The sequence below is a fragment of the Schistocerca cancellata genome, chromosome 1 (assembly GCF_023864275.1).
Source record: "Schistocerca cancellata isolate TAMUIC-IGC-003103 chromosome 1, iqSchCanc2.1, whole genome shotgun sequence".
Taxonomy (NCBI): domain Eukaryota; kingdom Metazoa; phylum Arthropoda; class Insecta; order Orthoptera; family Acrididae; genus Schistocerca; species Schistocerca cancellata.
Window position 1 is genome coordinate 1,191,692,633 of NC_064626.1, and position 26,545 is coordinate 1,191,719,177.

The 26,545-nt window shown below is 43.3% G+C and overlaps 1 protein-coding gene across 4 annotated transcripts in view; it reads left to right on the forward strand.

The window, feature by feature from the left end:
- The window catches only part of LOC126094448 (scoloptoxin SSD14-like), a 572,643-nt gene that overhangs the window by 479,706 nt on the left and 66,392 nt on the right, over window positions 1-26,545 (forward strand). For all 4 annotated transcript variants that reach the window (XM_049908841.1, XM_049908849.1, XM_049908832.1 and 1 more), the window contains one exon: window positions 18,187-18,417. In XM_049908841.1, coding sequence (XP_049764798.1) covers window positions 18,187-18,417 — 231 coding nt within the window. The remainder of the gene's footprint in view (window positions 1-18,186; window positions 18,418-26,545) is intronic.

Here is a 26,545-nt window from a genome sequence, read left to right on the forward strand (position 1 = left end):
AATAATAGAATGATTCGTTCCGATGTTAATCAAGGAGTTAGACAAAGCTCCCCCCTGTCTCCAACCCTTTCTGCGTTTACGATATCGTTCATAAATAGATTATATTGGCACCTTAAGAACTGATGATTTTAATTTTTTGACGCTGTTTGTTGACGATCAGATTTTGATAGGAGACCCTGAAGAAAAGGTTCAAATTGCAGAACATAATTTGAGTCAAATAGGCGGTAAATACGAAATGATGATATCGAGAGATGAAAGAAAAATGATGGTATTTCAAGGATAGAATCCATAAGAGCAAGAACTGTTAGAGATGGGCAAATACTTGAACAAGTAAGAATTTAAATGTCTAGAGCGCATTTCCAGTTTTTACGAGACGGATGATGTAGAGCTAAAACTGACCAAATTCAGACGTATCTGTGGAATCGTACAGCATACACTAAAACATTACGAACGAAAGAAACATTACCATTTACAAAGTACTAGCTTTGCTCTTGCTGTATGGTAACGAATGTTGGACCACATCATTTAAGACAAACTGTACTCCAATTCTTAATGGGATAATCGTTAGTGGACCACCACAAGTACGCCGATATTAGACAAGAACTAAATGTAGAACCTATTAAATCTAAAAACGAAAAACACAGACTGAACTGGAAAGACAATGTCCAACATATGTCTAATAATAGGGTAATTAAACCTGCAGTACTGTCTAGCCCACCAGGAAAGAGAAATACAGCACATTTCTTAAATAGATGGCGTGAATAGTTATTAGGCGGAACAGGCTAAAAGTCACAGTCGTCATTGTCGACTACAGTGACAACATTACAGCAGTTTATTTTCTGTTGAAGATAGCGATACTAATTTAAAGATATGTAGTATATCATGTGTGACTGTTTACGGATTGTCTAAAACATTGACCAATACGTAAGAATCACAAGCCTAAGAATTTTTTTTTTTTTTGAGACACTACAGGACGGTAACTTTTCAGTTGCAATCTGAATATCAAAAATTAAAAGAATAATGGAAATTGGAATGGGAATATTCCATTGCATGCATCACATCTCATTCGCCAGTACTTTAAAGACAGCGTCGTTTATGTAGGTTTATTCAGAATCTTCTAATCCCTAGATCAATGGTGCTTTGAAGGATGACTTCACACTTAGGACCATACTTCCGACGACTCAGGTGAATGTGTTACAGCTCACCTTAATCATCAGACAAAATAAATTTGATGTTATTTTACCCATGTTGGACATTATGAACTCTGCGTCGGTTAATGATAGTTGGTGAATGATGCAACCAGCCACAAATACTTTTTAAATGTTTTATTTCAGTGCCATAACTGGTTTCGGGCTACCATGCCCATCTTCAGATGCCTAGTATTTTTCATTACATAGATGTTTTGATCAAGAATATGTCGTCTGCTCCACAGTGCACAAAAATATTCGATTATTCTTGTGCAGTGTGGAACATACGAAATGATGTTGATCAAAACATCTATGAAACGAAAAATATTAGCCCTCTGAAGATGGATATGGTAGCCCGAAACCGGTTATGGCTCAAAAACATTTAAGAATTATTTGTGGCTGGCTGCGTCATTCACCAACTAAAATAAATTCGTCTTTAAAGTCCTTGTGACTATACGGTAGCCACATGGTCGCGTCGTTATGTTCAAAGCTCTACAGGCTGATCGACAAAATACATCGATCACTGCGCGAGGTAAGAGACCAGGATGTTAGGAAGCTTCTATAGTTGCAGCTGCCCCCGCACGCTGCAAGCGTAAATTGTAAATACGCGACAGATTTTGTGCTGTCGTCACAAAGAGCCTTGTGTTGCAGCTGTGCTCCTACAGTGCGTGCTACATGTGTCGTTAGTTACAGACATAAATTCGACGAGGACGAACGAGCGTACTGAACAGAAAATGGTTCTATGGACGATCAATCAATTGGAGCCAATCTCTGTGAACAGGTGAGCGTCAGACGACTGTTAGCACCTAAACGAAAATGATTTACACGATGTGAATGTTACATGAAGTTCAATGAGAAAAGTTGTTGAAGACGTGGATGATTGCTCGAAACGTTATGTGATTTTCGTTGATGTCTGAATAGTTGGAGAGCTAGAGTTACCCGTCCGTGCTCAAGTACCCAGTCTAGACTGACATTACGAAACAGGCAACTAAAAAATACAGCGGCTTGGTACTGCGGTTTCAGGTTTGGGTAATATTTCTTCGACTGACGGGTAGATGAAGCAACATCTACAAGCGTGGCCTAGCTTTGCCGGTTCCTTGCCACCATAAGTAGTAATTCTCCCTTTCGGATTACATTGACGAAAGCTTGAATTTTCAGCAGCATTAGCAAAACATTGAAGTTATGAATTAAACAACGCCTTCAGTCACAACTTTTTCGTGTTTTATTACCTACACGATGCGTTTCGGACCCTGTGGGTCCATCGTCAGGTGTAATTTGTCTTAATACATGTTTTATTTCTTCTCTTGAATGAGATGAAATGCATATTCCTGTCACGAAAAGGTTTAATGTTAGGTTATGAATTTCCCAAGTTGAACGCGTTCGACTTGAGAAATTCATAACCTGACATTAAACCTTTTCGTGACATGAATATGCATTTCATCTCATTCAAGAGAAGAAATAAAACATGTATTAAGACAAATTACACCTGACGATGGACCCACAGGGTCCGAAACGCATCGTGTAGGTAATAAAACACGAAAAAGTTGTGACACAAGGCGTTGTTTAATTCATACCTCCAATGTTTTGAATACAATCACGTTTTAAGCTGCAAAATATAGATAAAATTAAATTAGCAAAACAGTTCTTGCTGCCGGAGGGTAAACTTTCCACAAATAGAAAGACAAATTTTATATGGCAGTTCCATTATTAGATGTAGTGCAGATATCTGGAGTATACAGACATGATAGATAAATCATCCTACCGCACACTGACAATGCAGCTTTACAAACAACATAAAAAGTCAGCTACAGACTGCAGTTCCGTGAGGTCTGGACTTTCCACAGAGCTACATTAAGCCCATCACCAGCGTCAGGACTCGTGTGTGGGTCCACCAGCTCTTTAATTGCTAGATGTCAGAGGTACCACCTTCCACTGCAGCCCTTAATGTGGGCTGCAATTTATAGCTTTAGAAGGGCAGCACTTGTTATATTACTGCAAAGAATAATTTTTCCCATAAAATTTTTTTTCTTGATTAACAAATGTTACGTGGACATATGTCAGCACGAAATATTGATAGTTTGTTAAGGGTGCTGTAGTCCTTCTCCCAGTAAACGCTTCTATTGTAACCGCGATGTTAAAACTTGGCATCTCCTGTCTTCTGAGCCACGTTAATTGGCCACTGGCAGATTGTGGACAGGTTTCACTGCGAGGTCAAGGGCTGACAAACAATCTCAATTAGGCTAGTCTACCTTCACTGTGTGTAACAAGTGCTACACTGTTTTATGGCTACGAGAACATGCTAAAAAGTAATATCTCCGAACGTTCCATCTGAAAACTCTTAAAGCATTTTTTAGTGAAACCAACTTAATTAGCATTCTACAGTTTTTCTTCATATCTAAATATGTATTTCCAACAGAGTTACCCTGGTGACGAACACATTTCTGCCAACGAGAGACCAGTTTGTTGATTTCGTCACTGTAGTTTGACTTTGTTGACGGTGCCACAACCTCACCTCTGCTTCCATCGTTTCATCACTACCAAAGTTAAGACCTCGAAAGTGTCCTGTAACTTCTAGAAACCGGTGAAAATCGGATGGGGTCAAGTCTCATGTCTATGGTGCGTGGTCGATGACAGTGAACCCAAACGGACGTCGCAGCGCTCATGTATGGCCTGGCATTGTCATGATGGAGTAGGGAGTTCCATGTGTTTGCATGAACTCATTGAATTCGTGCTTCCAGTTTTCTGAGGGTATCGCGGTACCTTTCCAGAGTTTATGCTGATGACGTCAGGTATGAATTCCAAATGTAATCCACATTTAACATACCAGAACACCGCAAGCATGACTTTGGCTGCTGACAGCATGACCTTGAAATTTTTTGGATCTGACACACGCGTCGAGGTGAGCACCATTTCCCTTATTACGAGCACGAACAGTCGAACATCGCAGATTACTGATGTCGATACAATCGTCACCGAACACAACCTTCATTCTTCTATGGATTTCAGTTGCAAGTACGTTTTCTGCGGCTAGAAATTAGATTACAGCACGCAGTTTCTCACGCACCGATATAGTTATGTTACAGACCACAGACACGCCACTGAGGGCTGCAGCTTGCGCCAGCGAAGCGACACAGTAATATGCACCACACACAACACCTCAACCGATATTGAGAACTGAATAAAAAATTCCGATGCATTACATTTCAGCACAGCCTCGTATATTTCTTATAAGCTTGTCTTAAATTGTCCTAATTATTTTTTTTACTTTTGTTGGAACCACAAAAAAAACGCTACTTCTGCCGCATACGGTGTCGTTTGCTAATATTTAGGAAATATTCTCCGATCTCAGGTAGTTCCCAATCTTCCTAAACGTCTCCCAACGGTCAACTATGAATATGTGTGAAGTAAAACACTCAATCAGTACACATCGAACGCATCGACCTTACTCCCTCGTGTACGAGCATAGGTTTCTCTGGTCGATGTCATCGTCAGTAAAGGTTACCAGATACGTGACCACGTCGTCATGTCTATACACTGAAGAGCCAAAGCAACTGGTCCACCTGCATAGTATCGTCTAGGGCCCCCGCGAGCACGCAGAAGTGCGACAAGACGATGTGGCATGCACTCGTCTAATATCTGAAGTAGTGATCGATGAAACTGACACCATGAATCCTACAGACTGTGCATAAATCCGCAAGAGTACGAGGGGATGGAGATATCTTCTGAACAGCAGCCCAGAAGTCTACATAGGCTCAATAATGTTCATGTCTCGGGAGTTGTTGGTCAGCGGAAGTGTTTAAACTCGGAACAGTATTCCTGGAGCTACTCTGTAGCAATTCTGGACGTGTCAGGTGTCGCATTGTCCTGCTGGAATTGCCCAAGTCGGTCGGAATGCACAATGGACATAAATGGATGCAGGTGATCAGACAGGATACTTGAGTACGTGTCACCTGTCAGAGTCGTATCAGAGGTCCCATATCACTCCAACTGCACACGCCCCACACTATTACAGAGCCTCCACCAGCTTGAACAGTCCCCTGATGACAAGCAGGGTCCATGGATTTATGATGTTTTCTCCATACCCATACACGTCCATCCGCTCGATACAATTCGGAAGGAGACTCATCCGATCAGGCAACGCGTTTTCAGTCATCAACAGTCCAAGTCCGGTGTTGACGAGCCCAGGCGCCGCGTAAAGCTTTGTGTCGTGCAGTCATCAAGGGTAAACGAGTGGGCCTTCGGCTCCGAAAGCCCATTATCGATTACGTTTCGTTGAATGGTTCGCACGCTGTCACTTGTCGATGGCCCGGCATTGCAATCTGCAGCAATTTGCGGAAGGGTTGCACTTCTGTCACGTTGAACGATTCTCTTCAGTCGTCGTTGGTCCCGTTCTTGCAGGATCTTTTCCGGCAGCAGCGATTTCGGAGACTTGATGTTTTACCGGATTCCTAATATTCATGGTACACTCCAAAAATCGTCGCACTGTAAAATCCCCCCCCTTCAACGCTATCTCGGAGATGCCGTGTCCCATCGCTCGTTCGCCGACTATAACGTCACATTTAAACTCCCTTAAATCTTGGTAACTTGCCATTGTAGCAGCAGTAACCGATCTAACAACTGCGCCAGACACTTGTGTTATATAGGCGTTGCCGACCGCAGCGCCATATTCTGCCTGTTTACATAGCTCTGTATTTAATTACGCATGCCTATACCAGTTCCTTTGGCGCTACAGTATAAATCCAGTGTGCGTTAAATTTTCAGAACACTCGTCCTATGAACCTGTCTAGCATCTACATTTCCTACTGTTTATGTGGTCATTTCATTTAAGAACGATGTTTTGGCCTTTACGTTCTTACTATTTTAATGCTTGGGTGTAATGTAGTACAAGGTTTATTTGTTCATGGCGACTTTGTGTATTTCTGTATCTTGTAATTTTTGTACAGATATATTCAATCGTAAAAGGTCACGTGCCTTTGGAAAAACAATCTTTATACAAAAAACTTCCTGGCAGATTAAAACTGTGTGCCCGACCGAGACTCGAACTCGGGACCTTTGCCTTTCGCGGGCAAGTGCTCTACCAACTGAGCTACCGAAGCACGACTCACGCCCGGTACTCACAGCTTTACTTCTGCCAGTACCTCGTCTCCTACCTTCCAAACTTTACAGAAGCTCTCCTGCGAACCTTGCAGAACTAGCACTCCTGAAAGGAGGAGTGCTAGTTCTGCAAGGTTCGCAGGAGAGCTTCTGTAAAGTTTGGAAGGTAGGAGACGAGGTACTGGCAGAAGTAAAGCTGTGAGTACCGGGCGTGAGTCGTGCTTCGGTAGCTCAGTTGGTAGAGCACTTGCCCGCGAAAGGCAAAGGTCCCGAGTTCGAGTCTCGGTCGGGCACACAGTTTTAATCTGCCAGGAAGTTTCATATCAGCGCACACTCCGCTGCAGAGTGAAAATCTCATTCTGGAATCTTTATACAGCTATAAACTCTCGCTGATGCTGGGTGGACCATCTGTTTAGTCTTAAGTAGTCTGAGGATGGTCTAGAACGCTGAAATCCGGTTCACCAGTGAACTATAAAATAAATATAATTGTGGACCATGAATAATTTTTCACATTTTAATAGACCATAATAAGCTAGTTTGACTTTGGAGTTGCCAGTACATGGCTCTTGGTATTAACATGAAAAAAAAAACAACTTAGCGCCTTTGGGTCAATCCAGACTCTTCTGGCATTGCATTAAGCCAGGGACATCACCTGAGTTGTGCAAATTGTGCCGGTTACCCCCTCGGCTTTGGTAAGAGCGACGCGCGTGAATTACCGGCTGATCCGATATCATTTCAGAACGTTTCAGAGCCTGATAAGCATCACCTTAGGACCTGTACAGAGATTAAAAATTCATAGAGTGTGGGCTACGTCGATCTGGAATATTTAGCTTTCTGCGCAGGCGTTTACTCCAGAATACCAAGGCCGACTGCGTTACACGGATCAATTCGTCTCCAGAACATTCATTCCCAGGTGTTCTGCGCAAACGCCACTCTGCGGTATGGATTGACTCACACGACTAACCTCCAAAGGCACGTTTTTTTTACGCTCCTGATTCGAAGTCAACGCGTCAGTGGCAACTGCCACCTGTGTGTACCTCATATTTGGAAATCATCTTACTGACGTACATCGCAGCCTGAACCTAATGTAAAAACTGCTTCAGTGACAATTTCAGCAGAATAACAATCAAATCAATATCACAATTACAATTAAATAATGCACTACTTCTCCGTCCTTAGTTTGTGGATTGGTTCCGTGCAGTGACCTAACATTTCGTCACCATACGTCAGCCTCGTTCGTGAATACTTGTCATATGAAGTTGTGTGGTTTTTTAAGTAGCGGGAGAAAGGGACGCTAGCAGGTCACGGAGAATTTCCTGAGAATCATGTGATAGCCGCGCCATAATCTCTTGATAGAAACAAGACGCACGAGGTTTTTGCACAATAATTCACTTTCAGCGTTTCCCGTAGGCATTTTATTGCAATGTATCACATTGTTCATGATTTATGAAAGCCTAGTCATTCTCGATTGCTAGTGTCGTCACAAAGCTTTAAAATTACGACAGGATCGTAAACTTTCTACGATTGCTCTTAACAACAATTTGATATGTTGTCGATTTGGATGTTCTTTTTTCCGTAAGTCATGGCGCTTTGCTGAATTAGTTTCAGTACATCGAGAAAGTACTGGATTTATAGTAGTTCTTCCCGTATTTATTACAGCCCTTATGTTTGCTGAGATATCTATGGTAAGAATGAAAACACAAACGCACGACAACTGGGAACGGTTGACAGGACTTCGATAAAGGCTGACACAGGCAAACTGTGAGTGCTCTTCAAATTGCTGCTGTATTAAAACTAAATATTTACAGAAACTGCTTTCCAGTTAAGGTAATTTAGCTCAAAACCATTGTAGTCTCACTGTTAAACAATCTGTATTTCACGAAAATAAATGCATTTCATCACTGAAATGTTGTCCCTTAAAGATAATAAAAAGTTAGCTGCAATAACAGAACTAAAGAGGTGGAAACCAGAAGATTTCTTTCGTGGCATTACTATGTACAAACAGCAATGATTAATTTTAACTTGTTCAAGTTTGTACTTTGCGTGTCACTGCCGAACAGGTTTTTGTTTCGACAGGTAACAGACTTTTGACTCCTCACTGTTGTGAACTTCATAGATAGAATCTTTGCGATTCCTTTCTATATCAGATAGTTGAATTAAGAAAGCTGTTTCGTGGGGACAGAATGTGGCATGCACTTACATACTGAATCAGCTGTGACATAAGGGATGAGCCTTTCTCCAGCAGCTGAATCCTTGCTACTTCCTGTGGGAAGATGCTAAAAGTTACGGTGCGTGACGCGTAAAGCAGAGCTAAACTGGGTTAAGTAGTACCTATATGTGGAGGAGGATATTGCAACATATCTGATTAAGCGCCTAATGATCCCTCATTCTTTATCTTTTGTATGAACGTGAATCACCCCACCTTACTTCGCCACGTGTTGTTTTTCTTGGTAAGATCTGATAAGATTTACATAACTCAGATTAATCTCCGACGGCTAAGATATTCGTCTGTCTTTCACGAATCATTCCAACAAATGTTCACTAAACTGTAAAACTTTTTGTAATGTTAATATCTAATCAAAGCTGAGTTGTTTAATGTTTTGGGTAACGAACAAGTTCTGACAGCTTGTGTGCAGTTATTTGTGCTACATATCAGGAGAAAAACTTCGGCTGTCCTAAACGGCGACTTCTTTGCCTTAAAGCCATTTTGTGAAGCTTATCTTTAAGGTGAGACATCCTTGAAAGGCTTCCAAATCTTCACATTTCTCCAGCGGGACACTAAGAAAAGCCTTCTGTTGGGTACACAAATGGTCCCTTGCCAAAGGGCTATCCAAAACACTTGAAACTAGCTTTCCCATCCAGTTTTTATGCGGGGCATTTTGGAAAATATTAGGCAGCGTATGCTGTCGCATGTGTGCCGATAAACAGCCTTTTAAAACTTCGGATATCGAAAAAGCTTGAGAGCTACAGCAGCGTTTGTTACATCCAAGTATGTAGCACAGCTGGGCGAAAGGTGAGCGAAGTCTGGTACTCAGGTTACTCATGGGAAAAGTTTCCGATGTGATTTTGGCCGCACGATGAAAGTCAAGACTTTGGAAATTCACTATTCCATGATGATACTCGGCAAGAGTTTGCCGAGTATACCAAATTTGTCATTATCTCTCACCACAGACAACGCAGTGACTGATGGCATTCACTTAACGACCGAGACAGCGGCGTCTGTGTAGAGTTTTCAGTGCTAACAGACAATCAGCACTGCTTGAAATATCCGCAGAAAGGAATGTAGGACGTACGACGAACGTATCCGTTAGGAGACTGCGGCGAAATTTGGCGCTAATGGGCTATGGCAGCAGACGACCGACGCTAGTACCTTTCCTGACAGCATATCATCGCCTGCAGCGCCTCTCCCGGGTTCGTGACCACATCGGTTGGAGCCCAGACGACTGGAAACCGTGGCCTGGTCAGGTGCTCTGGTAGCAGTTACTTCTGTAAAATATCTGGGAGTTTGCGTGCGGAACGATTTGAAGTGAAATGACCGTATAAAACTAATTGTTGGTAAGGCGGGTGCCAGGTTGAGATTCATTGGGAGAGTCCTTCAACAAAGGAGGTGGCTTACAAAACACTCGTTCGACCTATACTTGAGTATTGCTCATCAGTGTGGGATCCGCACCAGGCCGGGCTGACAGAGGAGATAGAAAAGATCCAAAGAAGAGCGGCGCGTTTCGTCACAGGGTTATTTGGCAAGCGTGACAGCGTTACGGAGATGTTTAGCAAACTGAAGTGGCAGACTCTGCAAGAAAGGCGCTCTGCATCGCGTTGTAGCTTGCTGTCCAGGTTTCGAGAGGGTGCGTTTGTGGATGAGGTATCGAATATATTGCTTCCCCCTACTTATACCTCCCGAGGAGATCACGAATGTAAAATTAGAGAGATTCGAACGCGCAAGGAGGCTTTCCGGCAGTCGTTCTTCCCGAGAACCATACGCGACTGGAACAGGAAAGGGAGGTAATGACAATGGCACGTAAAGTGCCCTCCGCCACACACCGTTGGGTGGCTTGCGGAGTGTAAATGTAGATGTAAATTTGAATTCGTAAGATCTGATGATAGGGTTAGTGAAGCCATGGATCCAAGTTGTCAACAAGGCAGTGTGCAAGCTATTGATGGCTCAGTAATGGAGTGGGGGTGCGTTTGCATGGAATGGGCTGGGTGCTCTGGTCCAAATGAACCGATCATTGACTGGGAGTAGTTACGTTCGGCTACGTGTTCCCAAACAGTGATGGAATTTTTATGAATGACTGTCCACCATGTCAGCGGGCCACAGTTTTTTGGTACTGGTCCAAAGAACATGCTGGAGAATTGGCAAGAATGATTTGGCCACCCACATCGCCCGACGTGAATTCCATATCGATCATTAATGAGACATAATCGAGAGATCAGTTCGTGCACAAAATCCTGCACCGGTAATACTGGGTGATCAAAAAGTCAGTATAAATTTGAAAACTGAGTAAACCACGGAATAATGTAGATAGAGGTAAAAATTGACACACATGCTTGGAATGGCATGGGGTTTTATTAGAACCACCCCATATTGCTAGACGCGTGAAAGATCTCTTGCGCGCGTCGTTTGGTGGTGATCGTGTGCTCAGCTGCCACTTTCGTCATGCTTGGCCTCCCAGGTCCCCAGACCTCAGTCCGTGCGATTATTGGCTTTGGGGTTACCTGAAGTCGCAAGTGTATTGTGATCGACCGACATCTCTAGGGATGCTGAAAGACAACATCCGACGCCAATGCCTCATCTTAACTCCGGACATGCTTTACAGTGCTGTTCACAACATTATTCCTCGACTACAGCTATTGTTGAGGAATGATGATGGACATATTGAGCATTTCCTGTAAAGAACATTTTTGCTTTGTCCTATTTTGTTGTGCTAATTATTGCTATTCTGATCAGATGAAGCGCCATCTGTCGGACATTTTTTGAACTTTTGTATTTTTTTTTTTTTTTTTTGTTTCTAATAAGACCCCATGTCATTCCAAGCATGTGTGTCAATTTGTACCTCTCTATCTACATTATTCCGTGATTTATTCAGTTTTCAAATTTATACTGACTTTTTGATCACCTGGTACTTTCGCAATTATGGACGGCTGTAGAGGCCGACACGATATTAAGAGGTATCCCATGGACTTTCGTCACCTCACTGTAAACTGTAGATGCCGTATTAAAACACCTTCCAGAGCTGAAAGCTGCTGTAGTGGATCCGTGCTGTGATGTTCACTGTGTGTGTGTGTGTGTGTGTGTGTGTGTGTGTGTGTGTGCGCGCGCGCGCGTTGTGCTAATTATTGCTATTCTGATCAGATGAAGCGCCATCTGTCGGACATTTTTTTAACTTTTGTATTTTTTTTTTGTTTCTAATAAAACCCCATGTCATTCCAAGCATGTGTGTCAATTTGTACCTTTCTATCTACATTATTCCGTGATTTATTCAGTTTTCAAATTTATACTGACAGATGGTATACACAGAAGACTGCACCGCAGCGGTGGCAGCAAAGGCCATGTAGGGGGGAAACACGGGGCCTTGTGGGCCGTGCCCGAGTTTCTCTTCGCTTCTAGACGCTTCCAAAAGCCAGCCGCAGGTATCGACCGCTTCGTCAGCCTGGCGGCCTCGCGGCCAGCTGATGTTTCCAGATACGTCGCACACAGGCTGGTGCAACGCCACAGCTGTTGCTTCCTCCCTACACAGGCACCGCGCAAGCTCGTTTCTTTGTGTCGTGTTAACATCAGCTCTCTGCGGAAGCCGGCGCCAGCAGCTCTATGATGCAACTGTACGCTGGCAGCGTCTCGCGAAGTGAGTGTTCACATCTTTAGCGAATGACTTGGTCAGTTGTATCAGATACCGATTTGTTTTCATGCTAAACTCACAACGTAATACGGCGGTGACGCCCTAAGGGGCCCTCGCACGTTCAATAATAGTGTCATACCGTCAAGATATCGACCGTCTGAGGCCGCGTATTCACGTATTGTCAATAACAGAAATACTGAAAAGCAGTACTGATGACCCTCAAAATGGTCTTAGTATTGTCAATATATACTAAAAGTGTGAGAGCAAATACAGACAGGTTCATAATATTCTCCAGTTAGATGTTGACAGAACTTAATTCTTCTTTGCGCATATCATACATCAGATTTAGTCTTCTAACACACAAAAATTTTAATAGGACACTGCAAGGATTATCATTCTATATACCACTTTAGGGTGATCAACGGTAGTTTCTCTACATCACTGCTCACTTCATTAATTTGAAAATATAGTATAAGATTGGGGAATTGCCTAAAAGGTCGAAAAAACGCTTCCACTTCCAAACAATGTCATATACCGGGTGATCAAAAAGTCAGTGTAAATTTGAATAAATCACGCAATAATGTAGATAAAGAGGTAAAAATTGACACACATGCTTTTGAATGACATGGGGTTTTATTAGAACCAAAAAAGAATACTACAGTTCAAAAAATGTCCGACAGATGGCGCTTCATCTGATTAGAATAGCAATAATTAGCATAACAAAGTAAGACAAAGCAAAGATGATGTTCTTTACAGGAAATGCTCAATATGTCCACCACCATTCCTCAACAATAGCTGTAGTCGAGGAATAATGTTGTGAACAGCACTGTAAAGCATGTCCGGAGTTATGGTGAGGCATTGGCGTCGGATGTTGTCTTTCAGCATCCCTAGAGATGTCGGTCGATCAAGATACACTTGCGACTTCAGGTAACCCCAAAGCCAATAATCTCACGGACTGAGGTCTGGGGACCTGGGAGGCCAAGCATGAAAAGTTTTCAAATTTATACTGACTTTTTGATCACCCGGTACCTGCATATTGCAATGACTAGCATAAGGTCTATTAAATTCATGTCAGTTTCACCAAATTATCACAAAATGTAAAAAAAAAAAAATTGTACGTTAATCATCTGAACTTATTTTTGCCAGGCAGATATAGCTGCTTCAAAGATTTCCATACAATTCCACTGTGCTAGCTAATATTACGGAGCAAAACTTCTAGCATTAGAATGACCTGTCTGTCGCCAGAAATCTCGTAGTTATTCCTAAACTTTCGTCAACAGACGGATCTCTCAACAACACACTTCCTCTATTTTAAGACGGATGGACATCAATAATTTGTCGTGTGGTGCAGGACTGAGTAGAAAATCGTTTGGGAACGTGATTCTGATTTGTCAGTGAATTAGCATGCTGTCAATCGCTACTCTTTCTTAGTCATCTTCTGACCGATTTCCTCTTCTTCGTTGTTTTCTGTCGTAATATCAGTATAATGGCGGAACACGGTTTCTTATGGATGTTCGACATCTTAATCTCGTAAAATCGCGTTGCCAACTGACAATATTAACAATAATATCTATGCTGTGCGGGTTGCTTCAATATGGTGGTTTGACAAACTAAGGGACCGAAAATGTTGGTAGCCAGTATTAACTGTTGTTCATGGCGATCTAGATCCCACTATTTAAATTCAAGCTACCATCAATCTTGCTTTAATTATTTCACAGACGAGATAGGCCGGGTGCAATGTTTTTTCATTAACAAAAGCAGTCAGAACTGTTAACACAGTTGAATTCGCTTAGTTTCGTAGAACAGATTGATAAAAATTTCGTACATCTAAACAAGCATTTAATAAATACTGTCTTGACTGTGCATTCTTTTCCTTCTTATACTTTCATTAAAAGACACTTACACTTAAAAAAAACTAATATTGCACTAATCAGAAAGCGAGCGAGTACATACCATTAACTTAAAAGGGAAAAAGTTTAATTATATTTGTACTAATATTTCCAGTGCACAGAGTGTTTAATTAGGATGGCAGAAGCAAACTTTTGAAGGAATTGTTAACTAAATCATTCAAGGACACACACACTGAAAATACGGATGACTGTAAAGTAGTGTCTAATGTATTATTTAACTCGACATAATTCAGTTGACTGGGATGGGCTGTATTGTAATAAAGAGGTTCTTCAGCGCCGTCTAGAACAGCTGTTTAGCGCGTTATGTATTAGTGTGTTGGCCGTCAACACTCAAATTAACATTTAGCTATTCTGTTTTCAGCCACTCTGTAGTAGCTACAAATCAACCCTAGAATCAAGGTGATTTAGGTTAAATTTAAAACTTCCTTTTGCTATCTGTCAGACAGTTTACTCCTATGTTGTTGTGCACATGATCGAAAATTTTGTTGATGCATATTGACACCTTTCGGAGCTTTTGACACATTTGATAGCTTGTTATAGACAGTTTTTTTCCTCTTGTGGTAGGCATGGAAATGATTATTCTTATTAAATTGTGATAAATTTCATTAGCCTACACACAGAAATGCACCTTTGAAGATGCAGTTACAATGGCTAACTCCCTGAAAATGAGCTGTTGTTCCTGCACCCACATTAACAAGATGACTATCAAACTTCCTGGCAGATTAAAACTGTGTGCCCGACCGAGATTCGAACTCGGGACCTTTGCCTTTCGCAGGCAAGTGCTCTACCAACTGAGCTACCGAAGCACGACTCACGCCCGGTACTTACAGCTTTACTTCTGCCAGTATCTCGTCTCCTACCTTCCAAACTTTACACAAGCTCTCCTGCGAACCTTGCAGAACTAGCACTCCTGAAAGAAAGGATACTGTGGAGACAAGGCTTAGCCACAGCCTGGGGGAGGTTTCCAGAAAGAGATTTTCACGCTGCAGCGTAGTTGCGCTGATATGAAACTGGCAGAAGTAAAGCTGTGAGTACCGGGCGTGAGTCGTGCTTCGGTAGCCTCAGTTGGTAGAGCACTTGCCCGCGAAAGGTAACGGTCCCGAGTTCGAATCTCGGTCGGGCACACAGTTTTCATCTGCCACGAAGTTTCATATCAGCGCACACTCCGCTGCAGAGTGAAAATCTCATTCTCGAAGATGACTATCGCTGAACACCACATATTCATACGTTCGTAATGTGCAATCTGTGCTTCCTTCCTAAGTGATAAGTTACACCAGAAAACTGACTAGTAAGACATTATTGAGTGGAAGTAAGCATAACATGTTAGGAGGTTCATTCGTCTGTTTCGATGGGATACCCCCGCCCCCCCTTTTTTTTTCAATTCGGTGGTCCCAGCTCCTGGTTTCCTGTACCATTACTATCCGCTCTTGGACTGCTCACCCCTCCCATACTTTACTCAGCTTCGGGACGTCACCCGCCCACTGCCCGCCATCGGGTGGGTTTGCCATTTGGGCTTCGCCTCGTTTCTATTCGCAGTAATTTCCATCTTCTTCTTCTTCTTCTTCTTCTTCTTCTTCTTGCCCACGTTCCCTCCCGAAAACGCACGCATGCACGATTAGTTCATCAGCGACCCCAGATTCAGATGGATCTCTTCCGATGTTTAAAAGTCTCCATCGCTCTGCTTGTGTCCCATTGTTTGTTCTGCCCACACACATGGGAGTTTTGTGATGCTATTGTGGCTCTAAATCCACTGATCATGTAAAATATGCCTTCTCGTCTTCTGTTGGCATGGAACACCATCTCTTGCCTGCTATGTGTGGGGTGTTTGTGATACCTCTGCTTCATTTAATAGTCGCCCCTCACATGAGTTTGGTTTTGGATGGACTTGATAAGAAACCTTCAGGCTGTCACCAGGTGTTTTCCCTGCCCCTCTTGGTGTGTCTCATACACGACCTTCTCCTCCCTGATCTTGATCAGGCTGCTTGTTTGGTTGATTTTTTTTTTGTGTTCTCCATCATATGGGTATCTCAGCTTACCGAACATTTGGTTGGGAGGGAGGGGGTGGGAGGGTGGGCAGCGACCTAGCCTCTGTTCTGTGACCCCTCCAGAGCCAGGTGGATTTGGGGTATCAGGGCTCCACAACGAAATCCTTTTTCCTCAGTCGGGGGCTGGCTCTCGAGGAGGCTACCCCCCTGTCTAATGAAATTCGTGCCGTGAAGGGGGCTCAACCACATGGCATTTTTCCCTCCGCCTCTCCCAGTGGTAACCTACCATCCTCTGCTCCGTAAAGAGCTACCCTCCCCCTTTGTGACTGCAGGACCCCCTCCCCCCTTCACAGTGATCCCTACTTTGCTGGACTGCTGCCGCCTTTTGGCCCTTCACACTAAAAAGACCCTCCACTCTTCTTGTCCCAGCTGTTATCGTATGACCCTAGAATGGTTACGTCTGTCCCCAGTTTTCTATGTGAAAGTGGTTTATACTCCCAGATTTAAATACCTGAATTATCTTCGCAGTTAGCGTTGGGATCAGTTTGGGAGGACGTCAGCCGTGTCTCCATGCCAGCCATGTATTCCTCACTGTTCCCCTACGTTTTGTCTGGACTTCTTACCGTTTTGTTTCCCCCATTTCTTGGGTCCTTCCCTCCTGGTGTTGTCCCCATTGTGTCGTGATCATGGTATGGTGTGTGCACTGGGATGAGACGGCGATGGTGCTGGCGCCCCATTGTGCATAGCGCCTTTGGGGTATCACGTGCTGTTGTCTATTGCCACCTCCCCACCTTTCCTATTGTTCTCTCCCCCTGCCGCCGCCCCCCCCCCCCCCCGTTCATTTTGGCTTTTTGTTTCCCTTTTTCCTTTCCTGTCGACTGGACTGTTCTGTTTGCGTTGTTCCTCCTCTAGATTATGCCGCCTTGGGTCATAGGACCAACGACTAGGCTGTTTGGTCCCTCTCCCACACCCAGTCAACTAATCATAGTTTGTTTCGAACAATAGTAATTACACTAAACGACGAGCAAAAGTAGCTGAACTTCACTGTGCGAGCAGCTCAGTAATATGCCTCTTCCAGTTCAACTTTTTATCGGTATGTACACCAAAAATTTGGAGCATTCTACCCCGTTTACTGATTTCTGTACATGTGATATATCTGTTGTTAGGTTGGTTCTGTTTATTGCACAGAACTCAGCACCGTGTGTTGTCCCAAAATTTAGTGAGAGGCCATTTTCAGAGAACTATTTAATTACTTGAAAAATATTAACAATTTCGTTTGTTGCCTTCTCTCTAATGATTTATTGAAATTTAATATCGTCTGCAGAAAGTGCCAGTTCTACCGGGTGATCAAAAAGTCAGTATAAATTTGAAAACTTAATAAGCGACGGAATAATGTAGATAGATAGGTACAAATTGACACACATGCTTGGAATGATATGGGGTTTTGCTAGAACAAAAAAAAAAAAAAAACCATATTGCTAGACACGTGAAAGACCTCTTGCGCGCGTCGTTTGGTGGTGATCGTGTGCTCAGCCGCCACTTTCGTCATGCATGGCCTCCCAGGTCCCCAGACTTCAGTCCGTGCGATTATTGGCTTTGGGGTTACATGAAGTCGCAAGTGTATCGTGATCGACCGTCATCTTTAGGGATGCTGAAAGACAACATCCGACGCTAATGGCTCACCACAACTCCGGACATGCTTTACAGTTCTGTTCACAACATTATTTCTCGACTACAGCTATTATTGAGGAATGATGGACATATTGAGCATTTCCTGTAGAGAACGTCATCTTTGCTTTGTCTTACTTTGTTATGCTAATTATTGCTATTCTAATCAGATAAAGCGCCATCTGTCTGACATTCTTTGAACTTTTGTATTTTTTTGGTTCTTATAAAACCCCAAGTCATTCCAAACATGTGTGTCAATTGGTACCTCTATCTACATTATTCCGTGAGTTATTCAGTATTCAAATTTATACTGACTTTTTGATCATCCGGTACTTGGTGAATGGTAATTGGAACGTTATTCACATTTATATAACAGGAATAAGAATGGACCAAGAATTGAATCTTGTGGGACGCAGTCATTTTTTCCCCAGTCATTAACATTTTCTCACCTTCTAACATTGTTTGTGTTATTTAGCACAAGTAAAGCACGTGACGTGTGTTGCAGGCCGAAGCTCCGCCGGCAGCTGGTGGTGTTCGTCGGGGTGGTGGTGCTCGGCGCGCTGGCGCTGGCGATCGTGCACGTGTGTTACCAGCTGGCGGCGCGCCATGGCGGCGCCACCGTCGTCCTGGTGCCGCCCAACCCCGAGGTGCCGCAAGCGCCGTCGCCCTCCACCCTGCACCGCTTCTCCAAGGCCGCCGTCTGCTCCGACGCTGCGCCCTGCTCCTCCATCGGCAGGTACGTCTCGTCACAGCCTAAGTGAGGACCTCACCGCAAGCACTGCACGTACGATAGGATTGGATTGGATTGTTTGGGGAAGGAGACCAGACAGTGATGTCATCGGTCTCAACGGATTAGGAAAGGACGGGGAAGGGAGTCGGCCGTGCCCTTTCAAAGGAACCATCCCAGCATTTGCCTGAAGTGATTTAGGGAAATCACAGGAAGCCTAAATCAGGATGGCCGGACGCGGGATTGAACCGTCGTCCTCCCGAATGCGAGTCCAGTGTGCTAGCCACTGCGCCACCTCGCTCGGCACTGCACATACCAGGGTCCCCCTGACAAAGCGATGCCTCTTACGGCGTTCGCACTGTCAAGTGTCATGGTTCTTCTAGGGAGGTGAAAAAGCTCAGAATGCACACGCCGACTCGCGGTCGGGCCACGGTCAGAGAGCGGGCAGGGCTCGGCGATCCATTATAGCTGGATCAAGCGAATGACTGATGGCTACTCGTTAGCAGGGCAGCTACCGTGGCGACAACCAAACGGAGAATGAGATTCTTAACGCCTTCTGCTCACTGTTGTCACCTTATGTCATCTACATCTACATTTATACTCCGCAAGCCACCCAGCGGTGTGTGGCGGAGGGCACTTAGCGTGCCACTGTCATTACCTCCCTTTCCTGTTCCAGTCGCGTATGGTTCGCGGGAAGAACGACTGCCGGAAAGCCTCCTTGCGCGTTCGAATCTCTCTAATTTTACATTCGTGATCTCCTCGGGAGGTATAAGTAGGGGGAAGCAATATATTCGATACCTCATCCAAAAACGCACCCTCTCGAAACATGGACAGCAAGCTACAACGCGATGCAGAGCGCCTTTCTTGCAGAGTCTGCCACTTCAGTTTGCTAAACATCTCCGTAACGCTGTCACGCTTGCCAAATAACCCTGTGACGAAACGCGCCGCTCTTCTTTGGATCTTCTCTATCTCCTCCGTCAACCCGACCTGGTACAGATCCCACACTGATGAGCAATACTCAATTATAGGTCGAACGAGTGTTTTGTAAGCCACCTCCTTTGTTGATGGATTACATTTTCTAAGGACTCTCCCAATGAATCTCAACTTGGCACCCGCCTTATCAACAATTAATTGTATATGATCATTCCACTTCAAACGTTCTCCACGCATACTCCCAGATATTTTACAGAAGTAACTGCTACCAGTGTTTGTTCTGCTATCATATGATCATACAATAAAGGATCCTTCTTTCTATGTATTCGCAATACATTACATTTGTCTCTGTTAAGGGTCAGTTTCCACTTGGATGGGGAAGCTTGAAAGTTTGAGCGAGACTGTGATACGAACGCGGTCTCCCGCAACTAGGCACTGTGCCACCCGGACATAGTGCTCATCGCAACTGCACGAACTACTGAAGAGATCACTGGCCACCGTAGAGTGCGTGTGTGCGTGCTTTCGGACATGTCCCAAACAACAGTACCACATATACCGGGTGATCAAAATGTCAGTATAAATTTGAAAACTGAATAAATCATGGAATAATGTAATAGAGAGGTACAAATTGACACAATGCTTGGAATGACATGGGGTTTTATTAGAACCAAAAAAATACAAACGTTCGAAAAATGTCCGACAGATGGCACTGCATCTGGTCAGAATAGCAATAATTAGCATAACAAAGTAAGACACAGCAAAGATGATGATCTTTACAGGAAATGCTCAATATGTCCACCATCATTCCTCAACAATAGCTGTAGTCGAGGAATAATGTTGTGAACAGCACTGTAAAGCATGTGCGGAGTTAAGATGAGGCATTGGCGTCGGATGTTGTCTTTCAGCATCCCTAGAGATGTCGGTCGATCACGATACACTTGCGACTTCAGGTAACCCCAAAGCCAATAATCGCACGGACTGACGTATGGAGACCTGGGAGACCAAGCATGACGTAAGTGGCGACTGAGCACATGATCATCACCAAACGACGCGCGCAAGAGATCTTTCACACGTCTAGCAATATGGGGTGGAGCGCCATCCTGCATGAACATCGTACGTTCCAGCAAGTGTTTATCAGCCCGGCTGGGGATGATGCGATTCTGTAACATATCGGCGTATCTCTCACCCGTCACGGTAGCAATTACAAAACCAGAATCACGCATTTCCTCAAAGAAAAAAGGCCCAATAACGGTAGCTGTGGTAAATCCGACCCATACCGTGACTTTCTCGTCGTGCAATGTAGTTTCCACGACAGTTCTAAGATTTTCGGTAGCCCAAATTGTGCAGTTGTAGGCGTTGACAGACCCTCGGAGCGTGAAATGAGCTTTGTCGGTCCACAACACGTTACTCAACCAATCATCTTCCGCCATCCTTTGAAACGCCCATACCGCAAATGCCCTCCGCTTCACTAAATCGCCAGGTAACAGTTCATGATGCCGATGGATTTTGTACGGAGAGCATCGGAGGGTACGCCTAAGTGCCAACCAAACAGTAGTGTACGGAATGCCGGTGCGACGTGCGACTGCACGAGCGCTGACTTCCCCGTGCGTAGACGAACGCGCTATAGTCTCCATTTCTTCCAGAACTGTCTCACCAACATTACGCCTTGTGCTCGGTCGGCCACTACGGGGTCTATCGTCTGAACAACCCGAGGCTTCGAACTCTGAAATCATTCTCGTCACAGCTGCATTTGCCAACGTACATTTACCCGTTAGAGTCCCCTTCCTATGGCGCTAGGATCGTATCGCTGAATTAGCACATTCCCCATTCTGATAATACAGCTTCACTAAAAGCGCCTTTTCAGGTAACTTCAACATGCTGCGACTGCTGGCGCATCTCTCTCTCATTACATCTCCGTTTATACACGATTGTCATGCGCAGTCACTGACGTTTTGCTGTCCAGTGCCATCTGTCGGACATTCTGTGAACTTTGTTTTTTTTTGTTCTAATAAAACCCCATGTCATTCCAAGCATGTGTGTCAATTTTTACCTCTCTATCTACATTATTCCGTGGTTGGTTAAGTTTTCAAATTTATACTGACGTTTTGATCACCCGGTATAATTAAGACGAGAGTGGTCAATGATCATTTCAATGCAGATCCACACCAGTCTCGGACTCCTACGGGAATCGGCGAAATGTCGCGAATAATGCGGATAATGGACAAGAAGCACCACATTGGTAACGTGTGGATAAGAGTTGAAAATCTGGGTCTGACAGGTCGAATCCGGTCTGCCATAAATGTTCAATGCCCACTCGCAGCCAATATCGGTAGTTTCTTTGCGTCTTAATTCATAGTTTCTGGTGGAGCAAATTGGTGTCCTAAAGAACAGACACAACATATATATCAACTAATTTAACTTTTTCCAAAACACTTTCCTTGCAGTTGCAAGTCTGCATTTTATATCCCCTCTACCTCGGCTGTCATCAGTTATTTTGCTGACAAAGTAACAAAACTCATCTGCTGTTTTTAACCTGTTGTTTCCTAATTCAAATACCTCAAAATGGTTCAAATGGCTCTGAGCACTATGGGACTTAACATACGTGGTCATCAGTCCCCTAGAACTTAGAACTACTTAAACCTAACTAACCTAAGGACACCACACACATCCATGCCCGAGGCAGGATTCGAACCTGCGACCGTAGCGGTCACGCAGTTCCAGACTGAAGCGCCTAGAACCGCCACTGCCACACCGGCCGGCTCAAATCCCTCAGCTTAGCTTGATTTAATTCGACTACATACTGTTACCCTTGTCTTATTTTTGTTGGTTTTCATATTATTTTCTGTTTTCAAGACGGTATCCATTCTATTCAATTGCTCATCAAAGTTGTTGGACATCTGACATAATTACAATGTCACTGCCAAACATTAAAGTTTTTATTTCTCCTCCATAAACCTCAATTCTCCTTCCAAATTTCTCCTGTTTTTCCTTCACAGTTAGCTCAGTGTACGGACTGAAAAACATTGGGCATAGGCTACAACCCTGTCTCACACCGTTCTCAAGTACTGCTTCCTTTCTTCGTCCTTAAGCTGAAAAAAGCAGTTTGCTTCATGTACAAGTTATGAATAACCTTCTGCTCTCGGTATTTAATCCCTGCTATCTTCAAAGTTAAAGATTGTGTGTTCGTCAACGTTAAGAGATTTCTCCAAATGCACAAATTCTACGAACTTAGGTTTGCCTTCGTCATCCTGTCTTATAAGATAGTCAATATTGTCTCAAGTGTTCATACATTACTCCCAAACACAAACTTATCTTCCGGGAAATAGATTTCTGCCGGATTTCCGTTCTTCTGTAAATAATACTGTCAATATTTTGCAACCATAACTCATTAAACTGATACTTTAATACTATTCACACCTGTCAGCACCTCTCTTCATGGGAACTGGAAATACAGCATTCTTCGTGAAGTTTGAAAGTATTTAAACTTTTTCATATAGCTTCCACATCAGGAGGAAGAATTTTGTTCTGGCTGCCTACCCCAATATATCAATAACTCTCCAGGTCTTTCAGTGCTCTGCAAAATTCTTTTCGCAGTATCATATCTCCTTTCTCATATTTACTTCCTTCCTCCTCTCTTTCTACAATATTGCCCTAGAGATTGTTACCCCCATATAGACACTCTACACATTCCTTCTACTTCTCAGCTTTCCCATCCTTACTTAATACTGACTTGCCATTTGAGCTATTGATATTATACAGGTGCTCCTTTTTTCTCAAGAAGCAGCTTTAATTTTCCTATAGCTTCTACTCATTTGTTTAGAAGTTTGTATTCCCATTTAACTGCTTCTTTTACTGAATTTTTATATTTCCTTTTATAAAGTGATTTCAGTATCTACTGTGATATCCAACGATTTCTACTGCACTTTGTCTTTTTACCTATTTGATCCTGTACTGCCTTCACTATTTTATCTCTCGAAGCTACCCATTCATCTTCTACTGTATTCATTTCCCCAGTTTGTCGGTCATTGCCTAATGCTCCCTCTGAAACTCTCAACAACCTCTGGTTCTTGCAGTTTATCTGGGCCACATCCCCATAACTGCCTACCTTCTCGTAATTTCTTCAGTTTTAATCTGCAATTCGTAACCAATAAATTCGTCAGTTGACATCTACCTGTGGACACGTCTTTCGGTTTAACATCTGGTTTCGAAATCTTTATTTTAACATTAGATAATCCATCTGAAACCTTAGGGTCCCCAGGTCTCTTCTACATATACAACGAGCAGCCCTTTTTTCATTCTTAAACCAAATGTTAGCAATGATTATTTTGCGATCTGTGCACAATTCTACCAGGTGGCTCCCTGTTTCATGCCTTTCCTCCAGCTCCGTGTTCTCGTACTACATTTCCTTGTCTTCCTTATCTTGTTATCGAATTCCAGGTACCCGTTGCAACTAAATTATCATTAATTATCTCAACAATTTTCTGTATCAAACAATACACTATTTCAATCTATTAATCTGCAGAGCTAGTTGACATATAAAATTGTAGTAGTGTGGTGGGTGCTGGCTTCGCACCTGTCTTGCCTAAGATAGTACGTTCAGTATGCTGTTCATAGTAGCTAACGCGCGCTCCTGTTTTGTTGTTCATTATCAGACCTACTCCTGCATTAGTCCTCTTTGATTTTGTATTTATAATCGTGTACTCACGTGACCAAAAGTCTTGTTCCTCCTGCCACCAAACTTCTTTAATTTCCACTGTATCTAACTTCAACCTATCCATTTTCCTTTTTAAATTTTCTAACCTGCCTGCCCACCTAAAGAATCTTAATATTTCACGCTCCGATCTACAGAACGCTAGTTATATTCCTGCTGATGACATCCTCCTGAGTAGTCCCCGCCCAGTGATACGAATGGGGGTTTATCTTACCTCACGAATAGTTTGCCTCGGGAATATTTATTGTGCTTCCTGAATACCATAATAAAAATTGGGTGGTAGCTGATGTTCCAAGGCCAAATTATTCAGTCATGCAGACTTGCCTGCTGCTACTGAAAAGACTGCTTGCTGCTCTGCAAGAACGAGGCGTCAGTCTGGCCTCTCTAGGCATCACTGCATTATGGTTATTCCTCCCGTATGACCGTCAGCAACGTTGTCATGCGACGTGTCCCACTGCGGCGAGATCCATGATTCATGGGGGTGTTGCAATTTAAAATATAAACTTGAAAGCTAACTGGTTTACTTCATTGTTCGGCACTTATGCAGTTTAGGGGGTACATGCGCTGATGACGAGAAAAGTACCTATTTTTGAAGGAAGCGCGTATTTCTGAGGGAGAGGAAAATAATTTTTATTTTGTTTCGACGTCTAGGTTACTTGTACGTTATCCCAGCATTTGCACAAAATCGATCACATGGAACTGATTACGTTACCCCTTTAATTGTTTTCCTGCTTGAGATTTGGAATCAAGCATATATATGCACGGAATACCAAAAAAGTACAATAGTTTGATTTTTGGCAAGCTCACAACACCATATGTAACTTGGGCTACAACCAACTGACTGTTAATCATTAGCTTTATTGTGTCTATCCCTTTACAAACGCAACCACAAATCACGTTGTGTCAGTCTGGCAAAAAGCTAAAGAAAAAAATAAAAGGCGTTTCGGAACTCTCCGTGCTATGCTGAATAACTACCTGGCGGAATTTCTCTGGCGTCAACGACTTTGGGGAAAATCCATTCCACAATTTCATTGAGCATGTTCGAAAAATCTATCCTAATGCTGCAAGTTAACTTGAGGTAGCTGTTTTTATCTAATCTGTGATTCGAGCTTTAATGTATATCTGTGCAAAATAAACAAATATAATTTTTTGAGAAAATTTTATTAATTCCATCTTTTTTGCAAAAAAAATGTTTTTGAAATTCCGTGCATACATATGCAATACATCATTTTTGCTAAAAAATTTTGAGACAGTTAATTGATCTTTTTTTGCGTCCATGTGAAAATAAGTACTTTTTTGGTGACGAACGCATCAGATATGACTGTGACACACAATTTTTGAAATAAAAAATTTTTGGTATTCTGTGCATATATATGCTTATATCTTCAGAAATACGCGTTTTCTTCACAAATTGGTACCTTCCTCGTGATCAGCGCATGTACCCCCTAAACTGCATAAGTGCCCATTGTTCTTGCTATATGTTCCCTGTTGCTGACTTTTCGTTTATGTATTCCGGCTGATGTTCTTTAAAACGTTCTTTAAAAGCTTTCGCAGTTGTAATAAGTGTTCCTTCGTGCTAATAAATTCCTGTGCCCCTCGTAAATGCCGACGTTAGCTTGTCGTATCCTACCGCTTACTACTCAGAATTCGCCTGTGACGTCTCCCGCACAACCTCAAGCGCTAAATGCGTTGCCTCCCTCGAGAACGCTGGCAACATTTTCCGCCGACCGGTTCGTTTGCCGTATTCTGCTGGACGCGATCCCACTGTAAACACCGCAGATAATACGACAGTGAGATTCCCGCTGTTCTTGGACTGACTGTGATTCCCGCTGTTCTTGGACTGACTGTGATTCCCGCTGTTCTTGGACTGACTGTGATTCCCGCTGTTCTTGGACTGACTGTGATTCCCGCTGTTCTTGGACTGACTGTGATTCCCGCTGTTCTTGGACTGACTGTGATTCCCGCTGTTCTTGGACTGACTGTGATTCCCGCTGTTCTTGGACTGACTATGATTCCCGCTGTTCTTGGACTAACTGTGATTCCCGCTGTGCTTGGACTGACTGTGATTCCCGCTGTTCGTGAGGCGCATGAGGGTTCCTCAGTGGACTTGACACTTACCACGCCCAACTTCTACTGGTGCTGTGTAGGCCCGGTTCACGCATCTGCCAAAGGGACACGCATTTATTATTTTCTAAGTTATGATGCTGCGTCCCTCTGTGCCCCATTTCACACGTGACGTCGAAATGACGCAAAATGTCTTTCAGTGTCGATCGAGGAAGCATACGTAATGGACAAGTACAGAACGTACAAGTAGTGCGCGCTATTTGCACTTAGTACACAAAATTTACTTCAAAAAGAGAAGCTTGTGGGAGCCAAACGGGTTATCAGAGGTACTTTCGTGGAAATGTTGAAAAAAGTAATCATTTCCATATCTGGTTCCACTCTTGGGATGAACTAACGCCAATGATCAGTGATAGAATCAAGAGCGAAGAT